The sequence below is a fragment of the Dasypus novemcinctus genome, chromosome 26 (assembly GCF_030445035.2).
Source record: "Dasypus novemcinctus isolate mDasNov1 chromosome 26, mDasNov1.1.hap2, whole genome shotgun sequence".
NCBI classification, from domain to species: Eukaryota; Metazoa; Chordata; class Mammalia; order Cingulata; family Dasypodidae; genus Dasypus; species Dasypus novemcinctus.
The window spans coordinates 34,511,478-34,532,465 of NC_080698.1; the positions used below are offsets into that span (position 1 = coordinate 34,511,478).

At 39.4% G+C, this 20,988-nt stretch overlaps 1 protein-coding gene across 2 annotated transcripts in view; it reads right to left on the reverse strand.

The window, feature by feature from the left end:
• SHQ1 (SHQ1, H/ACA ribonucleoprotein assembly factor) overlaps positions 1-16,987 on the reverse strand; it is a 119,377-nt gene extending 102,390 nt beyond the window's left edge. Inside the window, exons 1-4 of one of the 2 annotated variants that reach the window (XM_004456219.4) lie at positions 16,707-16,987; positions 13,373-13,437; positions 11,250-11,372; positions 10,335-10,495 (exon numbers count right to left, since the gene is read on the reverse strand). In XM_004456219.4, coding sequence (XP_004456276.1) covers positions 10,335-10,495; positions 11,250-11,372; positions 13,373-13,437; positions 16,707-16,849 — 492 coding nt within the window. In that variant the 5' untranslated portion in view covers positions 16,850-16,987. The remainder of the gene's footprint in view (positions 1-10,334; positions 10,496-11,249; positions 11,373-13,372; positions 13,438-16,706) is intronic. The other variant, XM_012524335.4, reaches the window with a different exon arrangement.
• Positions 16,988-20,988: the final 4,001 nt, after the last annotated feature.

Below are 20,988 nucleotides of genomic sequence, written 5' to 3' on the forward strand. Positions count from 1 at the left end.
CCAGAATAATCTCCCCATCTCAAGATCCTTGACTTAATAAATGTAACTGCAAAGTCCCTTTTGCCATATAAGGTGACATACCCACAGGTTCTGGGGATTCGAATGGAGATATCTTGGGGTGGGAGGGGGGTGGGGCAGCATTCTCTCCGCGGGGTCAGTCGTGAGGATTAAATGAGATGGTGTACGTAAGGCATCAAGCCCAGGGCTTGGTGTATTCAATAATGTCAGTTTCCTTTCTCGGTTTCCCTATGCCACTGCAACTCTGTCACACTCGCTAGGCGCTTCCTACTAAGTTTTTATCCTCCCTCAGCTTCGGTTTCCTCATTTGCTAATAGTAATAAAAAGACATAAACAGGGATTAAAATGTCTCGCTTCATTATTTCATCTGGGAAATCTGTTAAGTCTTTGCAGATAACTCCACATTTGAGAGGATAAATGGACTCAAATAACCCCAAGCACTTCAAGCATTAATTGTTCTGCAAATAAACGCAAATTATTATCACAGCTCAAAGCTCTGCATCATCTAGCGCCTGTCTTGTTCTTCAGCCTCATCTCCTACCTTCTCCATCTGGCTCAAATACGCTCGAGCCACACACTAGAATTTTTCCATTTCCAGAACATGCCAGTTCAGTCCCAAGTCTGAGCCTCTGCATTCACAGTAGCCTTCTCATCATTTAGGACTCAGTGCAAATGTCACCTCTTTGAAGGGGCCTTCTCCAGGCATCCTAGCCAAAGTGGAACCCCCAGACTCTCACATCACCCCATCTTTTGCCTTCACTTGTCACTATCTAAAATTATCTTATTTATTTGTTTAAATGACTACCTCCCATTCGAATGTGGGTTCCACATTCTCTATCCTCTTCCTTCCTGCATCCCCAGCACTGTGCCTAGCATCCAGTATTAATTCACTCGGTCAGCAACCAGTGCTTGAGGGCCTGCTACGGGCTAGGCACTGTTCTGGGGGCTGGAGACCCAACGATAAACCTGCTCTCGTGAAAATGAGAAATCAACACCAAGAAAGAAGCTAGCCTTCCTTTCTCCCTCCTTTCCTCCTTGCCCCCAAATGCAGGGCTGCCACACAGAGTCGTGCGTCATGTATATAGCAGAATGTGAATGACACTGCCATGCCCACCTGGGCTCTGCACAACCATTACAAACTGGGCCCCAAAGAGAAACTGGAGAGAACTTAAAAGCACCTTGGGGTGCGAAAGTCTATCTAAGGCATTAACCAACAAACGAGAAGGATAAGAGGATGAGGAATGTCAAGCTTCTGTAGCAGGAGGAAAGTGATTTTAAAAATAAAAACAGGGAAGCAGACTTGGCCCAGTGGTTAGGGCGTCCGTCTACCACATGGGAGGCCCGCGGTTCAAACCCCAGGCCTCCTTGACCCGTGTGGAGCTGGCCATGCGCAGTGCTGATGCGCGCAAGGAGTGCCGCGCCATGCAGAAGTGTTCCCCCACAAGGAGTGCGCCCCGTAAGGAGAGCCACCCAGCGTGAAAGAAAGTGCAGCCTGCCCAAGAATGGCACCACACACATGGAGAGCTGACACAACAAGATGATGCAACAAAAAGAAACACAGTTTCCCGCGCCGCTGACAACAACAGAAGTAGACAAAGAACACACAGCAACAACAGAAGCAGACAAAGAACACACAACAAACAGATACAGAGAACAGACAACCGGGGGCGGGGGAGGGGGTGGAAGAGAAAGGGAGAGAAATAAATCTTTTAAAAAAATTAAAAAAAATAAAAATAAAAACAGGGAAGTGGATTTGGCTCAACTGATAAGGTATCCACCTACCTCATGGGAGGTCTAGGGTTCAAATCCAGAGCCTCCTGACCCGTGTGGTAAGCTGGCCCATGCAGTGCTGATGCGCGCAAGGAGTGCTGTGCCATGCAGGGATGTCCCCCACGTGCAAGGAGTGCGCTCTGTATGGAGAGCGGTCCTGCGTGAAAAAAGTGCAGCCCACCCAGGAGTGGGACCAGACACATGGAGAGCTGACGCAGCAAGATGACGCAACAAAAAGAGACACAGATTCCCGATGCCGCTGACAAGAATACAAGTAGACACAGAAGAACACACAGCGAATGGACACAGAAAGCAAACAACTGGGGAGGAGGGAGGGTAGAGAAATAAATTAAAAATTAATTAATTAAAAAAGTAAAAATAAAGGCACTGCTCTGGCCACTGGCTATTAGAGCTATTTTTAAAATTAATTAATTAATTTATTATTATTTTTTAAAGATTTATTTATTTATTTCTCTCCCCTTCCTCCCCCACCCCAATTGTCTGTTCTGTGTGTCTATTTGCTGCGTCTTCTTTGTCCGCTTCTGTTGTCATCAGCAGTACGGGAATCTGTGTTTCTTTTTGCTGTGTCATCTTGTGTCATTTCTCTGTGTGGGCGGTGCCATTCTTAGGCAGGCTGCACTCTCCTTAGCACTGGGCGGCTCTCCTTGTGGGGCGTGCTCCTTGTGCATGGGGCTCCCCTACGCGGGGGACACCCCTGCATGGCAGGGCACTCCTTACGTGCATCAGCACTGCGCGTGGGCCAGCTACACACGGGTCAAGGAGGCCCGGGGTTTGAACCACGGACCTCCCATGTGGTAGACGGACGCCCTAAACACTGGGCCAAGTCCGCCACCCTAATTTATTTATTTTTAATGTTACATTAAAAAAATATGAAGTCCCCATATACCTCCCACCCCCCTCACCCACTCCTCCCATAACCACAACCTCCTCCATCATCATGGGAGCTATTTTTAAATTTCCCAAGCAAAGGTCGTGTAGTAGATTTAAGTCATGTTTCTGTGAGTTTAGGCATAAAAAAGGCAGAGACTCTCCAGAAAGAAAAGAATGGTGTGCATATCTGGCCAGTGAGTCTCTTGGAAATAATAGCCTCAGGTCCCCCAGTGCAGCGGAGGAAGGAAGGGAGAGCAAGCCAGTTGTCCTGCGGCTGCTGGCAGCAGTGGTCCCACCAGCTCACAAGCTGGCGGCCAGAGACTCGTGGACTCTAGGACTGTGGCTGCTGGCAGCGCCAGGAGCCAGGAGTTTGCTGTGAAGCCCTGACGCTGAGCAGCCAGGGCAGTTTTCCAAAAGCATCCTGGCACTGGCAGCGATTTCAGAAAGGAAGAAGGAAGAGAGAGGGAAAGTGTGTGTATGTGTTGGGGAGGTTGAAAGAGAATTTGTTTCAGCAAAAATAATTTTATTTTCTTCCATAATCAGTATGAAATCCAAAAGACAGCAAGCAAATGCTGCATAAAAGATTGGAGGGGACAGAGTGCAAAAGGCTCCCATATCGCATAAAGGGTTAAATTATTCAATTAAGATACCTAGGTGCTGAAATTATAGATGGCTTTTTACTTTCTTTTTTATGTGTATTTTTATAATGAAAATGTACTGCCTTTAGTCAGAGAAAATAAAGCTAGTATTTCCTTTGAGGAGGAAAAATGAGGCTGTAAAAATACTAGTAAAATATGAATAGTCAAAGAAACTTTATGGATATTATCTTATGCAAAAGCAGAACTAAAGAAACTTTAAACTTGTGAGAAAACCATATTTGAGAAAATGCTGAATTTTTAAAATACATTGTTTTACATTAGAAGAGATGTTCTCTGGGAAACAGATATGGCTCAAGCAATTATGCTCCTGTCTACCATGTGCGACGTCCAGGGTTCAATTCCCTCCTGGTAAAGGCAAGCTGGCCCGCACAATGAGCTGGCCCACATGGAGTGCTGGCCTACACAGAGAGCTGGCACAGCAAGATGACACAACAAAAAGAGTCACAGAGGAGGAACAATGGGAGGCGCAGCAGACCAGGGAGCTGAGATGGCACAAGAGGTTGAGAGCCTCTCACCCCTCTGGGGGGCTTCCAGGGTCGGTTCCCGGTGCTGCCTAGAGAAAGGACAAGCAGACACAGAAGAACACAGAGCGAGCAGACAGCAGCAAAAAAACAACGTGCAGGGAGGCGGGGAATAGATACATAAATGTTTTTTTAAAAAAGCACTTATTTATGGAATAACCATTCTAGCTGCTTTACTAACAGAAAAAGGGTCCTATTACTTATATATATTTTTAAGAGATACTGGGAATTAAACCTGGGACCTCATATATGGAAAGCAGACGTTCAACCACTGAGCTACACCCACTCCCAAACACAGTAATTTTATTTTTAGGAGGTACCAGGGATTGAACCCAGGATCTCATACATGGGCAGTGGGCGCTCAAACAACTCAGCTACACCCATATTATTAATTTTAGGTGGTCAGGTTTTAACTACATGGTATGACTGCCACAAATACAGTAGTTATAAATGCAAAAGAACTTTGAAAGTAATACCAATCATGTAAGTTTTTGTGGCAATATTTCATAAAGTGCAGCTACCTTAATATCCCAAAGATAATTTCTGGCATCTTGGTTTACATATGATTTCCAAAAGTTCTGATAATTTCCTAATTGTCACAAAGGACACCATAGTCCTCAAATTTAATTCGTACAAGAAAACACATTATTCTTTTAAAAAATACTTATATCTAATGGTTTGTCTACTGGTAAAATGTGCAGATATAATAATAGCAATGCCATGGTGAAATGGTAATGTTGAGTCAACGCACAGAAAGGACACAGCAGGGGCCTGAGGGGCAGCAAACACTGCAGGCCCCCATTTCTTATCCAGATCCCTCAGAGCAAGGTGGGCTTTGAAATCCAGACTTTTTCCGAGTAGAAAGGTAACATAGCACTCATACCACATTATAATTAACTCTCTCTAAGTGGGGGGAGCACCCCATATTCAAATAAATTTCCATTTCTACAGTAACATTTTTGAACATGTACACTAAGTGGGATAAAAAATGAATATCAAATGACATCAGTGCACGTCAGGTTTTGCCACCAAATTAAATAAGAAAAAAACTGTTTCTAGAACTATTTGTGATCCAAATATTGCACACATGGGGTTGTGAACCTCTACTACTACTAGTATTACTCTTTACCTTACCCCTTAGAGTTTCTCACATGCACAGCTTTTTTTTCCCATACATTGAGGGACATATGCATTCAAATTGTTTAGAATAGCCAAGTTCATTCAGTTAAAATTTGAATGATAGTTCAATGATCCTAGATAATCAAACTAAATGCTCGGGAGTGATAAACATTAAACTCTGTGATTCATTTCTTACAGGGAAAGAGAGAGATGCTATCATGAAGGAATACTCAGGCGGTTGCAAGTATTCTGGTAATGCTTTGTTTTTCAACTTGGGTGATTAGTAATCTAAGTATTTAAGACATCCAAAACAATATAAAGAATATTTTATAGTAACTTTTTTAAAAACTCAAGTTAAATTACATACTTAGAGAATATTTTCAATAGAAATACAGGAACTTTTGACCTAACAGGGACTCACATTATGACAAACCTGTATCTTATCAGCAACCCAGCAGAAATCCCTCAAGAGCAGGGGTTCTTAACCTTTTTTGTTCCACGGACCCCTTTGCCAGTCAGGTGAAAACTAAGTCCACACTATACTGTGTATTATTTAATAAATATATCATACCCACACCAACATGTCCCCACAAGAATAATGTTTTGACTTTCAATTCAAGCTCATGGACCTCTTGTTAAGAACCCTTGCTCAAGTGGATCTTTTTTTTTTTTAATTAATTTTTCTCCCTCCCCCCTCCCCCATTGTCTGCTCTCTGTGTCCATTCGTTGTGTGTTCTTCTGTGTCCGCTTGCATCATCCAGCAGCACTGGGAAAATGCCATCTCTTTTTTGTTGCATTATCTTGCTGCATCAGCTCTCCATGTGTGGGGCACTACTCCTGGGAGGGCTGCGCTTTTTTCATGCAGGACGGCTCTCCTTGTGGGGCACACCTCTTGCACGTGGGGCTCCCCTACGTGGGCACTCCTTGCGTGCAGCAGCACTGCACGTGGACCAGCTTACCACACAGGTCTGGAGGCCCTGGGGATCGAACCCTGGACCCTCCATATGGTAGACAGATGAGCTCTCAGTTGAGCCATGTCCACTTCCCTGCTCAAGTGGATCTTGAGCAATTAAAAAACCAAGTCTCTTGCCTCAGGAAGTACTTCTAATCTGAATGTCCAATTTGTACTTAGCCTGTGTGACATTTACCACCATTCATTTATAGCTTTCAACTCACAAGTCCAAAACAGAGAGACCACAACCTAGCTCTCAGCCAAATAAGTGAGATCCATTCACTGTAGTTCTTGTTGTAGACAAAACTGGTTCTATTCTAACTACTCAGATTGCCAGGGAAAGTAATTACAGAAAGAGAAAATGTGGGGGGTTATAACTCAGCAGAAAAAGTATAAAGTTTTTTAAAGATATTTTTCATCAGCATTATTTGCTCCTAAGCAAATCCTAGTCTTACTACCTTTAAGGAATTTAGTAGCACTTTATATTTTTCCAAGAGTTTTCACAGGAGGTATCTCATTAAGATTTCAAAATGACCTACCTTAGAAAGTAGGTGAGCAAATTTATATTTATTTTAGAAAGAGATGAAACATAATAGTGGTAAAATAATTGGCCTGGCATCATGAATCTAATCAGAGGTAGAAGTGGAACCTGAACTTAAATCCCTTACTTTTCCCTGGTACATTTAAATATGTTTATTAAAAAATCCACTGGGGAAAGTGGATGTGGTTCAAGCAGCTGGGCTCCCACCTACTACATGGGAGGTCCCAGGTACGGTTCCCGGAGCCTCCTAAAAACAAACAATAAGAAAAACAAGCAACAAGCAAACAAACAAAAAAAAAACAACATAGGGGAGGCAGTGTGGCTTAGTAGTTGAGTGCCAGCTTCCCACATATGAGAACCCAGGTTCAATCCCCAGCCCCAGTACCTCAAAAAAAAAAACAAAAACCACTACCCAAACATGTTTAACATCCTCTATCCAATTAAGGGTGGGGGGGTGGGTAGAGAAGAAATAGCTCAGCCCTTTTTCTCTCATTAAAAGAAAAAAAAATTAAGACTCCAAGTCAATGGTTCACAAGCATATTCACGATATAGCATTCTAGGCGATGCATCTTCTATGAAATGACAAACTAATCCAAAATCTCTCCTACCCATTTCATTCATTTCAATTTCCCTACATAATGTAAAATGTAGGCGAATTTCCTAAATTGTTTGAGGAAGGGAGAAAAAGTGATGATATCATTCATTTTTAGCCCAATTGAGATTTGATCAGGTTTTAACTGGAGATCACACTCAAGAATAAATAGACAGACGGGAGAGGATATGGCTCAAGCAGTTGAGCTCCCACCTCCCACATGGGAGGTCCCAGGTTTGGTTCTGGTGCCTTCTAAAGAAGATGAGCAGACACAGTGAGCAGACAGACAGGGGAACCATGGGGGTGCAGGGGGGGGGGGGGGCGAGGTGGAATGTATTACCATTAAAAAAAAAAAGATTAAGGGAGCAGACTTGACTCAAATGGTTGAGCACCTGCTTCCCACATGGGAGGTCCTGAGTTTGGTTCCTGGTGCATCTTAAACAACAACAAAACAAACAAGCAAAATAAATTTAAAAAAACAATTCAAAAGGCCAAAGACAAAGAGAGAATTCTGAAAGCAGCAAGAGAAAAGCAATGCATAACATATAAGGGATATTCAATAAGATTAAGTGCTGATTTCTCACCAGAAACTGTGGAGGCAAGAAGACAGTGGTCTGATATATTTAAGATACTACAAGAGAAAAACTTCCAGCCAAGAAACCTGTATCCAGCAAGACTGTCTTTCAAAAATGAGGGTGAAATTTATCACAGATAAACAGAAACTGAGAGAATTTCTAAGCAAGAGACCAGAATTTCAGGAAATACTAAAGGGTGTGCTAGAACCTGAAAAGAAAAGACAGGAGAGAGAGGCCTGGAAGAGAGTCTAGAAATGAAGATTATATCAATAAAAGTAACTAAAAGTGTCAAAAGAAGGGTGAAAATAAAATATGACGGATAAAACTCAAATAGGAATAAACTTAATCAATGATGTAAAGCACTTGTATTCAGAAAACTGCAACTCAATGTTAAAATAAATTAAAAAGCCCTAAACAACTAGAAGAACATTCCATGTTCATGATTAGAAGACTAAATATCATTAAGATGTCAGTTTTACTCAAATTGATGTATGGATTTAATGCAATCCCGATAAAAATTTTAAAAAAATTGAAAACACGATCATTAAATTTATTTGGAAGGGTAAGTGGTCCTGAATAGCAAGAACCATCATAAAAAGGAAAAGTGAACCCTCATCTCCAGACTTTAAATCATAATACCTACCTACAGTGGTAAAAACAACATGGTACTGGTCTAAAGACAGACACAATAGATGAATGGAAGCAAATTTATGGTTCAGAAACAGACCCTCACAGATATTGTCAAGTGATTTTTGACAAGCCTCTCAAACTCACACAGCTCAGGCAGAACAATCCATTCAACAAATAGTGCTGAAAGAATTGGACATCCATAGCTGAAAGAAGGAAAGAGGACCCCTATCTCACATCTTATCCAAAAATTAACTCAAAATGGATTAAAAAAACTAAAAATAAAAGCAAGAACCATAAAACTTTTACAAGAAATTATTGGAAAATATCTTCAAGACCTGGTGGTAGGTAGTGGATTCTTAAAGGAGATAAGAGAAGGACTGAATGACTACTGATGTTTAATGTATGTAGAAGTTTTAATTAGCTTTACTGTAAAATTGTGGAAATGTATAGAGTGGATGGTAACACACAGTGAGTAACAGCTAGTTTATAAATGGGGATGTGACTGAAAACGGTAGTATAGTTATATAAATGCCAATTGACAGAATGATTGAGAATAATCTAGGAACTGGACAACACAGTAAACCAAAAGGTGGGTGAAAATTGTGTTTGATGGTACAGATGCAAGAGTGCCCTTTGTGAGCTACAACAAATGTACATCACTACTGTACGGTGCTGGGAATGTGGAGAAGCATGTGAAAAATACAGCTGGAGTGACCTATGGACGATGGTTAATAGTAATATAATATTCTTGCATCTATGCAAAAGATGTACTATGTTGATACTGAGGCAGTATGGAAAAAGTGAGCTAAATATATGCTATGGACATGGCAATAATAAGATGATATTATTTTATCTGTAGCAAATGACACACCACATTGTGGTGTGTTGATGGAGGGGTGTTGTTTGGGAATTCTGCACATGTGCATGATTGTTTCATAAGTTTACAACTTCTGTCATAAAATATATTTAAAAAATAATAATAGGGTGGGTTGGGGGAAAACAGACCAAATTTAAGATAAGAACTATGATGAGTAGTAAGATTTTGACAGCGCTCTTTCATAGTTTGCAACAAATGTCTCATGACAATACAAGGTGTTGGTGCAGGGTTGATGTATGGGACCCCTGAATGATATTATACATGTTTGCTTTGTAAGTTCACAACTTTCACTACACACTTAATTGTTTATGTATGTTCATATATAAATGATATAAAGATAATAATAATTGGATTGGTTAGGGGAAAAGTACTTTGTTTAGTAGTAATATTTGGGCAATATTCTTTAATCATTAGTTAAAAAGGTTTAAAAACAATGCAAGTTATTGGTGGTAGGGTGAGATGTGTTTGTTTGATGTATGTTTTTTTAAATTTACAACAATTATACATTTATTGTTTATGTATGTTTATGTATGAGTGATATATTTCAATAAAAAAGTTATCAACTCAGGGGAGCTGAAGTGGCTTAGTGGATGAGAGACAGCTTACCTCAAAAAAAAAGAAAAGAAGAAATAGACAATAGACAATAGTCCCTACCATACACCAAAAACTACACAATTCAATCAAAAGTTTCAATCTCATTTTCATCAAAAACATTCAATCCTACTTTTATATAAAACAGAAGAGACATAAATAATATGCCATTAAGTACATGATCTTCATTTTTCAGAAGTTTAAAATATAAAGTTTTCCAGGAAGTATGAGAAGAGTTCCATTTTGTATTTTGGAATTTCATGTCTAGAATACTAAATGAAATGGAGAAAAAGAAAGCAATAGGCCATCTATAAGAGCAGTAAGACTGGGCAGAACAGTGAATGCTATGGAAGTGAATATGCATCTGGGTAATTACTACATGAAAAGAGCCATGCTACATGCTTTAAATACAGCCATTGTGTAAGTTTCATAACAATCTAAGGAGGCTATTATTATTTTCATTTTAGAAGAAATGATGTTTAGAGATAAACATTAAAAAAAAAGTCAGTAAAATATCTACATATGTAAGGAGAATTGAAATTAAAATACTCAAATGGTAAAATCCTATCTAACAAGGTCTTTCAGAAAGACAGCATACCTGTAACCGCTGAAACACGCCTGAACGTAAGTTTCCAAATCCATAGAAGCACTGTGGATTCAAAGCACTTTCTGATACTTCTTCATAGGGGGACTGTTCAATCTGCCAATCAAATTCTTCATCATCATCCTCTGCTCCTTCCTCAGAAACCTCAGAAGCACCTAAATATATTAAATATTAATTGTTTTTAAGTATTGAATTTCCTAGGTCCAACTTGAAGAAAAAGTGTAGAAAATGCCTGCACATGTGCATCAAAAGACAAGTACAAAAAAATCATAGCACCACTATTCATAACAAATGAAACATAGAAACAACCCAAACATCCATCTACAGTAGGATGTACAAATAAATGCAGGATATTCCTATAATAGTATACTATAGAGCGATGAAAGAAAATGGACCTCAGCCACATCATAGATCTCACAAAAGTAATATTAAGTGAAGAAGTCAGATAAAAAAAAAATCACATACTGTATGAATGATATATACAATTCAAAACTGAGGATAGTGGTTACTCTGGAGAGGAGGGAGGGAGAAGTAATTGAGAAGAAGCACAGGGTAAGATTCCAGGGTGTTGGAAATGTTCCATCTCTAGAACTTAGGTGGTGTTCACAAGTAAGTCATTGAACTGTAACACACTTCTAAGCTTAGCACAAGAGGCTAATTCTTTACCAAAGACAGAGGGGCTCTTTCAGTTGGTCCAAAATGTTACTGAACTACTGGTTCAACAGAGTTCTTTATGTCTTTAAATTATATACCACTAAATGAGATATCTGCATATATGTCTACTTCTTTATTTTGTCACTGTATTTTTTTTCCAATTTCCTATCCACTATATCCCTTCTCCCCTACAAACACACAGACTTCCAAATATTTCTGCTTATCTTTAGTTCCTCCCAACTGCAAAGCACATACCTATTTCTTCCACAAGTGGTTTTGCAGTCCTGGATTTTCTTGGTGCTAGGAGAGCAGTTAACATGTTCAGTCCCTCAAAATGTTGGCCAGGAGTTTCTTTGGGCAATCGAATGGTAAATATTCCTTAAAGATAAATTTGTTTTATACTCAGATAAATTAAAATATACAGAGACTTCGCAAATATACCTAAGAAATACATATCTTGGTAAAATATAATTCTATTTCATAAAGCTCCAAAATTAAGCTCTTATTATAGATTTAGCAACCAAAAAATCTAAGACAGAAAAAGACTCAGGTTTTTCAAAACCACTGATTCAGGAGTCACCTCTGTAGGAAATTAATCTGCTAAAGTTGCAGAATGCTTTTGTCTTAAGAATATCATCTTAACCTATTATAGTATTAAAAGTCTAAGTCAAATTTTCTAAAAATGTTATACTCCCATCCTGGGGAGGCCTGATATTCTCAAACAGAGGGAAGTGTGTCTCTTGAGAGCATGGTGTGCTCCCAATGGGGGAGGACAGACTAGTGTGTCAAGCCCTCAGTATTGTTGCAAGTATCTATGAATCTTGTCCTTCAAGCAGTGCAGCTTGGTTGTTACTGTGGGCCCTGAGGGGAGGGGGAGAGAGGAATAGAATAGTTGGAAGAGAGGGTAACTGGGGGGCAATGGAAGTGTTCTGCATAATCCTACAATTATGGATATGGGCCATGTTAAATATCACCGAAAATTTATAAAAGTGTACAGTCTAAAATGTAAACCATAATGGAACCATGCAAAAACAAAAAAGGAAGGTAAGAGCTCAGAATTAACCAAGAGCTACGTACAAAATATATTTCTGAATTAGGAAAAAAAATCAGGATACCTAACCCAATGGAGAATAGCAGCAATTTCAAAATATACAATCTTAAGTAAAGCAATTATGGCTTAATCAAGTTTCTTTGACATCTTAAGAGATATAGCCTTAAAGTCTGTCTAATGCAGACTCAAATTCTATGCATGTCTTTTCTTTCCTTGAATGGGTTTATCAACCTCATCCAGGCTGGCCTACGAGTTTATTACATTATTTACAACTCTTACATTTTAAAACATTTTACTTCTTTCAGGGTACTAAATTGTATACATAAAATACAATTTTATAAATAAAATACAACACAAGTATTTCCACATAAACAATCTTCCTAAACCCATGTACTTTTAAAACTTAACCACTTTCGTTTCAACATCAATTAAAATTGATATTTTAATCTGCAATTAAAAGCAGTTTTACTACCTAGGAAGGCAGTTTCATTACACTTCTTCAGCACATTAATTACATTGTATTCAGGGTTGGAACTTTGTCATTGACCTCTTTCATCCTACCCTCCCTCCCCTACTCTAGTTTATTGAGGTTAATAAATGTTCACTGCATACATGACACAAGAAAACACAAAGTATTTTTATTCCAGGTCCAGGGACAAAGGAAAATCCAATGACTTCTATAAAGGGAAAATAAACTGTTTCATGGCTAGCTAAAATGAGGCAGATCAATGATGAGAAAAAAATTCAATCAGCCTTTAAATGCCACCCATGGACACTTTCACTCTCACCTACATGTTATTAAAATTTAAGTTTGAAAACTATAAAAGAAAGATGCAATAGCTTAAAAATCATCCACATCTTTTATAATCAATCACCTTACACATTCTAACTTTAACTTTTAAACGTTTATTTCCTAAATGTAGGGAAAGTAGAAAACAAAACACCTAGAAAACAAAACCAGAATATTTAACTTTACTTTGAATATTGTGAAGTATTTTAAAAGACTGATGAAGTGATGAATGCACAATTATGTGACTATAGCAAATACCATTGAGTACACTTTGGATAAATTGTATGTTTTATTAAGATGCATCAATAAAAATAGATCTGTTAAAAAAAAAAGACAGGAAATAATAATAATTAGGAAGCCCAAAAATAAATGGCACTGGACATTTAAGAAATGGAAAAGAGGGACATGGATAGGTTGCACTTCAACACCTCTAAAGGAAAGATTATTATATAGTGACTCTAAAGGAAAGATTATTATATAGTAACTCTAACATGAAGAATCCAAAGGAAAAACTAACAAAAATCCCAAAGTCAATACCTTTATCTGCATCATAGGACCCTTGCTCACTTCCATTCTCTACAATTCTTCCAGGAAGGTTTAATCTGCAGATTTAATACAGAGATGATTCATCTTTCTATTTAAATACCCTCTGGTCACAATAAAATAGATACTTAAAAGGAAAAGCCACAATAAATATTAGTTCCCACTATTGTTACAGTACTTCCCCCTTTCTTACAAGTAAGGCAGGTGCCTGACACTAATAGGTGCCCAACACAAGTTTACTATTTGGCTTAAAAAAAAAAGAGCCAAATTACCATCCCGAAATCTTCAATATTGAGGAATAAACCAACGTAAGTGGGGAATGTAACTATGGACTAAAGTACTTATTATTATTCTAGTAATGGAAGAACTTGTAACATTGATATAAAGGCAGTGGTCACCAGAGGTTCTGATGGAGAGAGAGAGAAGACTAGGTGTACAATGGGGCATTTGGGGGACATTAGAATTGTCCTGCATGACACTGCAATGATAGATACAGGCCATTACATATTTTGTCAAAACCTATAAAATTGTGCAGGGCAAAGCATAAACTATATATAAGCTACAGACCATGGTTAATAGCAATGTTTCAATATGTGTTCATCAATTGTAACAAATGTACCACACTAACAAAAGATATAGTTAACGGGGAAAAAGTGGGAGGGGGAATAGGTGAGGTATATGGGAATCCCCTACATTTTTGATGTAATAGTTATGTAATCTAAAGTTTCTTTAAAATAAAATAAAGAGCCAAAAAGGGAGAAACAATAATAAAGCACCAAAACCAACTGCTTATATGCAGCAAATTGTTACTCGAATGGGAAAGAAAAGCAGAAAGCAAAGGTATTTTTTCCCAACTGTCATCGTGACTAATATGGGAAGGATTTCCCCCACTTTCATACCACAGGAAATGAAGTGATTTCCCTGCTTCCAGTTTTACCTGGCTTGGGTCTTCTACTAGGGCCCCAAATTAAATTTTCTAAAACAGAAATCTGATTTTCTGGAAAAGCTTCTATGGCTGCTTGGTATTGATTAGATAATTCAAATTCATCACAATGGTATGTTAGGTCCATTCCATTCCATCCTAAACCTAAAATTTTAGCTTCTTCTCCTCCCAAACTCCTCCTTGCTTCCTACTCCAACAAGATAAAAATCTTGGCAGACCCAAAAGGCACAGGTTTCCAACTTAGTTGCCTTTGATACCAATGTTTCCTTAAGCCATAATGCATTTTCTAAACCAAGACTCCTTCTAAGGACAGGACAAGGAGTCACTTTATGAATAAATTAGTTTACAATGATTCTAACGCTGTGAGACTCTGGACTGAGTCCCAGTCCTGTCATATTACCAGTGGTATAACTTTCTATGAACAAGTTAACTGCTTCGTGATCAATATTCCTCATTGGTAAAAAGGCAGGGACAAACAGTACCCATCTAAGGATTACTGTGAGAAGGAAATGGTAATGGAAAAACCTTAGTAGTTGGCACAGTAGGTGAGTATTCAGAAAATGTGAGCTATTATTATCATCTCCTTTCTCCTAAACTTTATATACATAAACACCTACTGCATAAGGGTGAAATCATATTTGTTTACAGATCTACCCCCTCAGCTAGATTCTCAGTTCCTCAAGGAAAGAGATCAAGTTTTACTCATCTTTGGTAGCAAACAGTACTTTTAAAGATGGCCCATCCTACATTCTTTTTTTTTAAGGAGGTACTGGGGATTGAACCTAAGACCTCATACATGAGAAGCGGGTGCTCAACCACCGAGCTACATTCTCTTTTAACGACATGATTTCAGCACGCTTCCCAATGGTTAGGTCTATGTCTCCTCCCCTTAAAACTGAGTGGGCTTCTGGGACTGCTTTAACCAATATAGTACAGCTGACATGACACGATGTGATTTCTGAGATTAGATCATAAAAGGTGAAATGAGTTCTGCCTTGCTCACTGGAGGACTTGCTCTCAAAGCCTTTAGCTACCATGTTAGAAGTTCAATTCTCCTGAGGAAACACAAACGAGACAATGCAAAAAAAAAAACACACAAGGAGGCCCTGAGACTACACAAAGAGAGATGCCCCATCAGCCACCAGCTGCTATTCCAGGTCCAGTCATCACTTGACAATAACTGCATTGAAGACCTCAAGTCAGAACAGCCAGCCAAGCCCTGGCCCACGGACAGGAGGATAGATAGTTCACCACTATATTCCCAGTACTGAAAACGTGGCCTGCCATATACTTGAAGCTCAATAAATAAATCAAAGGAAGAGATGAAAAATAAAATAGGAAATTACAGTATATTTAAGTAGGCAGATTAAGTTAGGGTCTAAGGGAATTTGAGCAAAGCTGGTTCAAGCACAGTGAAGCAAGCAGTTGGAATGGAGGGAAAGTTTGTATTACAGAAGTACTTAGGTAAGGAAGGTAGGCTGGAACCACACTTGAATGAGAAAGATTAGAAGAATGGATTTCACCTAGTTGGAAAGGGGAGGACAAGGAACTGACAATGTTTTATAAAGTATCATCCTTTGTAAAATGGAGCTAACAGCAGTACCTATCTCCAGGGATCACTGTCAAAGCTAAATGAGATAATGCACAGAGAGCACTTAACACATTGCTTGCCCACAACACTGAAGGTGATCGGTAAGTGTTAGCAATTATTGCTCTTACTGTTACAGTTATATAAGCAGAAAAATATAAACAGAGAAGCGCTGAAGACCCTTCACTGAATGTTGGGGGACGAGAACCACTATTAAAAGGCAAAACAGAGAAGTAGCAGACAGCAAGGAGGGAGGTAGGCTAATGTGGAGTCAGGGGGACCAAGGAAGGAGGGCATTTCAGGAAGGAGAGTACTTCGACTAAGGGGTCGGTAAAAAGGAGACCTCAGAAGGTCGTCTGAGGAAGGAAATGGGCCGATGAGTTGGGAGGTTATCAAGGATCTCAGCAAGGGCTATCCTGCTGCAGGGGAGAGGCCAGGAAGATGAAAGGAAGGCAACAGAACAAACCGGGAAGGAACGAGAACTAGGGTGACAGGACAGAAGGTGGAAAGGTGGCAGGATCCCAAACGCCACGTTTTAAAGGGCTCCAAAATCTCTTTAGCGTAGGGATTTAAGAAGGCAATGCGCTTCTGCAGCATCGAGAATACACGCCTTGAAGAGATCACTTCCTCAACACCGAAAGGAGCGGCGAAATCCCGGAATACGGCATTCGTTAAATCGAGGACTGCGTCCCGCCGCTCGCTAACTCTTCCATCCTCCTTCAATAAGCTATTTTCGAATGAGTGAATGAATGAATTCCCAAAATATGCTCTTCCTAAGCTGGGCACCCGAAACTCGCCTGAGAAAGTACGGCTTGGCGTAGAACTTGAAGTCAACCCCTTCGAAGTAGACATCGAACTCGGAGACCCTGGCGTAGGGCACGCGGATGGCGACGATCAGGAAGTCGGGGTCCTGGCTAAGATCGAACGCGGGTGTCAGCATCTCCACGCCGGAGGCAGATGACACGTAGGGAACTCTCACGCCGCCACCAGCGGCCACCAAGTTCTCGCCACTCAAACTCTCTGAGGTTTGCCCGCGCCGGAGCTCGTCCGATTATTCGCGGTGCTTCCGGCTCGAGGCGGAAGTGCTCGCGCGTAAGGCAGGAAGTCCCGCCCAACGCAGATCTCCGTGGAGACGGGACGCTGTCAGAGAGAGGTGGAGTTTTCAGATTAAACTGGGAAGGCAAAGGGCGTGGTAAATGGGTTTGAGCGCAAAAGCAGAACCTAGGAAATAATTCGTGGAAGAACAAAAGTCCACCTTAGACCCGTGAAACCTCTTTCGAGGTTCTTGGAGATGAATTTTAATGGCACTGGCTCTGCAGGTAGACACATCTGCGTTTGAATCACTTCTCAGCCACTTCCCAGCTGGGAAATGTTGGGAAAGTTTTTTAACCTCTTCATGCTTCAGACATCTCTTCTCTAAAATAAAGATAATACTAACCCATCCCCCTAGAGATACTGTGAGGATAACATGAGTTAATGTTGGCAAGTGGTCAATACCCGGTTTGTTGGAGCAGGCACGGCAGCAGCATCGTTGTTGTGGTTTTCCTTAGATCTCACCCGTTTTGTCAACAGTTCTCCCTTCTGCTCCCTCCCTCCCCGCCCCTTTGTTTTATTTCCACTACACTTTGGTCTTTTTCTGCCGCTTTCTCTCCTCTTATTACTCCCTTATTTAAATAGGGTTTTCTCGTTTACATAGTGTCCATCCCATTAATCTCATTTCATCTACAATACACACTATGAAGAAGACTGGACCCAAAGAGGTTAAGCAGTTTTCCTTATAGCATGTATTTTACAATGATCAGAACCTAGAAAATTTTACTCTTAAACTGTGTCGGAGCATGCCTTGACGATCTGTGGACCCTCTCCTTCCCTTTCTCACTTTTCTCCTTACACTTGTCAGAAGGCTCTTTTCTGTCTCTGTTTCCTTATTCCTCTTGTCTGCATTTTTTTGCTTTGCTCTGTGCCCTTATATTCTTCCAATACCTCTCCCACTAGTCTCTTTAACATTCCTCTTGCCCTTCATATTCCCTTTCCCTTGACCTTCTTTCTCTCTCATTTTTAAAACGTACTGTTATTTCACCAGTAACTAGTATAGTCTGTTGTATTTATTTCCTATCAATGGAAGAAGGTGAAAGCTAACTCCTAGGACAAGACCAAATAATAAGCTCAAAAGCCTTTTCAACCTCCAATTTTTTATCATTCTAAGGATACACTCTTGAAATTTAGTTAGGATTCAGAAAAAAATCTATTAACAGGAGCTAACCTTAATTGAATGCTTAATATGTGGCAGCCTGCCCTCTGACAGCTTTATGACGTTGACATTACCATACCTCTTCATGGCTTGTGTAAGATCACACAGCTAGAAAATGGTGCAATGGAATTAAATCCCAGGTGAGTGTGAGTCCTGAGTCCAGGTTCTAACCTATTACATTGTTGACTCCCTATGACATTATTGCTTGCCCCTTTGTTTCACATTCTGACTTATCCCAGTCCAAACCTACCTGATTTAGACCATATTGAGCCTTAAAAATAATAGGCACTTAATATTGACAATGCATTGAGGCAAATTTGGAATTAGTAAGGCCCTCAAAAGGTCCCTTGAGATAGGACTTTGACTAAATCATTCCACATTAGCTTCTCTAGAAGAAATCTTTATATCTACCACTTAAGAAATCTTTATATCTGCCATGGGTCTTTATTCCTGTAGGGCACATGCATTAATTTTTAATTATTAATGCCAGAAAGTGAACTGAGTCTGAAACCCTACTATCCATGGGGAATTAAAAGCATTTTGCAAAGTAGAGCTGTGCGCATCCTAGATATTTTATTGTGTGTTTGGCCACACATACAAACAAACACAAGAAGAAGTATTGCAACACAGAAAAACAAACTATACATGGTTCAGTGCTGCTGTTATTGATTAGATTAGATAAGGCATCTCTTGCATCACAAAATATGATAGATGCAACCAAATAATAGCTTTCTATTGTCCCTTCTTCCTACAAGCAACAATGCTTTATTTTAGTATTTGGGAGCAGGGGAGAGGGGTAGGCAAGGGAGTAAAGAGTTTATTAAGAGACCAAGAAAGGAGAAAAGAGGTAAGTACATACCCAAGGCATGGGTGTGGGCTGTGCTACAGAATGAGATGCTGACCTATTTTTGTATCTTTAATTAGTGTCAAATTATACAAGTTAAAATACACTTTAAAAAAATAGAATATTACAGATAAAGTTCCCTTTGACTGCCATCGCAACTTTGGTCCACTTTTCAGCTTCCCCAAAGGTAACCTCTTTTTATAATTTTACATACATTTCAATGTATTCTGTTACTTTGTGCATGCATGGGTGCATTACCACACTATAAATGTAATTCTTCAACATGCCATTTTTCCCTTTGGTACATTTTTTAAAAATTAATTAATTAACTAATTTAATTCCCCCTCTCCCCTGGTTGTCTGTTCTTGGTGTCTATTTGCTGCGTCTTCTTTCTTTGTCCGCTTCTGTTGTCGTCAGCGGCACGGGAAGTGTGGGTGGCGCCATTCCTGGGCAGGCTGCTCTTTCTTTTCACGCTGGGCAGTTTTCCTCACGGGCGCACTCCTTGCGCGTGGGGCTCCCCCACGCGGGGGACACCCTTGCGTGGCACGGCACTCCTTGCGCGCATCAGCGCTGCGCATGGGCCAGCTCCACACGGGTCAAGGAGGCCCAGGGTTTGAACCGCGGACCTCCCATATGGTAGACGGACGCCCTAACCACTGGGCCAAAATCCGTTTCCCCTTTGGTACATTTTTGAGATATATCTTTGTTGATTCATAGATTCAATTGTTTCTGGATACAGACATTGCTTGCGAATATTCAACATTTCATGTTAACTCTGGATTGGAGGGAAAACAAACAGGAATGAAATTTTTCTTCTCCTCCTCCTCCTTTTCCTCCTTCTTCTTTTTGTGCAGTGCCCTTTTTATTTTTCCATTTCCTTAGACTTTACTTTTGGATGGCCTTTCGCTAATTTAAAAATAGTTTTTTTCCATGGCCAAATTATTGAGAACAAGAATATAACCTATCATCTTTGACTATATCAGATTAGCTGCTCTCTGGCCTAACAAGCTTGTGATCCTCCAGGTTCAAAATTAAATGTTAAATAAAATAGTTTTTAATAAATAAATCCAATTTAAGTCTTATTATAAAGTTCTATTGTTAGACTTTTAATGGTGAAATACTCCCTGTTTCCAGAAGGTGGCATGCACATTGGTAATTAAGACATCACAAGGAAGAAAATTTTAACACACATTAGAAATAGCTTCCTGAATAAACTGTTTATAACTCTAGTTCATTCTCTGAACTATCTTGGGGAGTTGGTAGGATCTTGCCCAGAGCTTGCAAATTACACCTTAACCATTTTGACATACATCCTCTCAAACTCCTATTCATAAATGTATATAAATTTTTTTTAGCAAAAGTGGGATCATAATCTTTATTTTCACTTTTTTCACTGAAGGTAACATTTCCATGTTTTGTCAAAAATAGTTATATCCATAATTTGGCCATTCTTATTTATTAGTATTATTATTTTAGGTAAAAAAAAACAAGGTTTTGAGAGAAAAAAATGAAACTAATAGAATAATCATAAACGTAAATAAAACTAGAATACAGATATACAGAGTTAGAATACAAACTAGATAACACATTTTAAAGTTTAAAATAAATTAGCCTTTTACATAACAATAGTAAATATACTGGGACTAGATACCCTGAGAGTTTGAAATTACAAGCTATAAACTGCTTCTAAGAGGGCTTAAATAAATTCATGAGTGACTTATAAATAAATACTGGATTGTAAAGGAGATTTAAGGAATGGCCTCAAAAATATAGATGAGGCAGACCATGAATCTGACACTGGGGATATCTCCAGTGTTGTTTAATTCCTTTAATTTTACAACTTTTTATTCCTTGTCCCAATCCTTCAGTCCATTCAAGTTATAATTGTTAGAAATAAGCTTTTTAAAGAGCACTGTGTTGGCAGTAATGTAACACAATAATGGATATTTCAGGTAATATTTGTCTACTTCCAATTTTATACAAG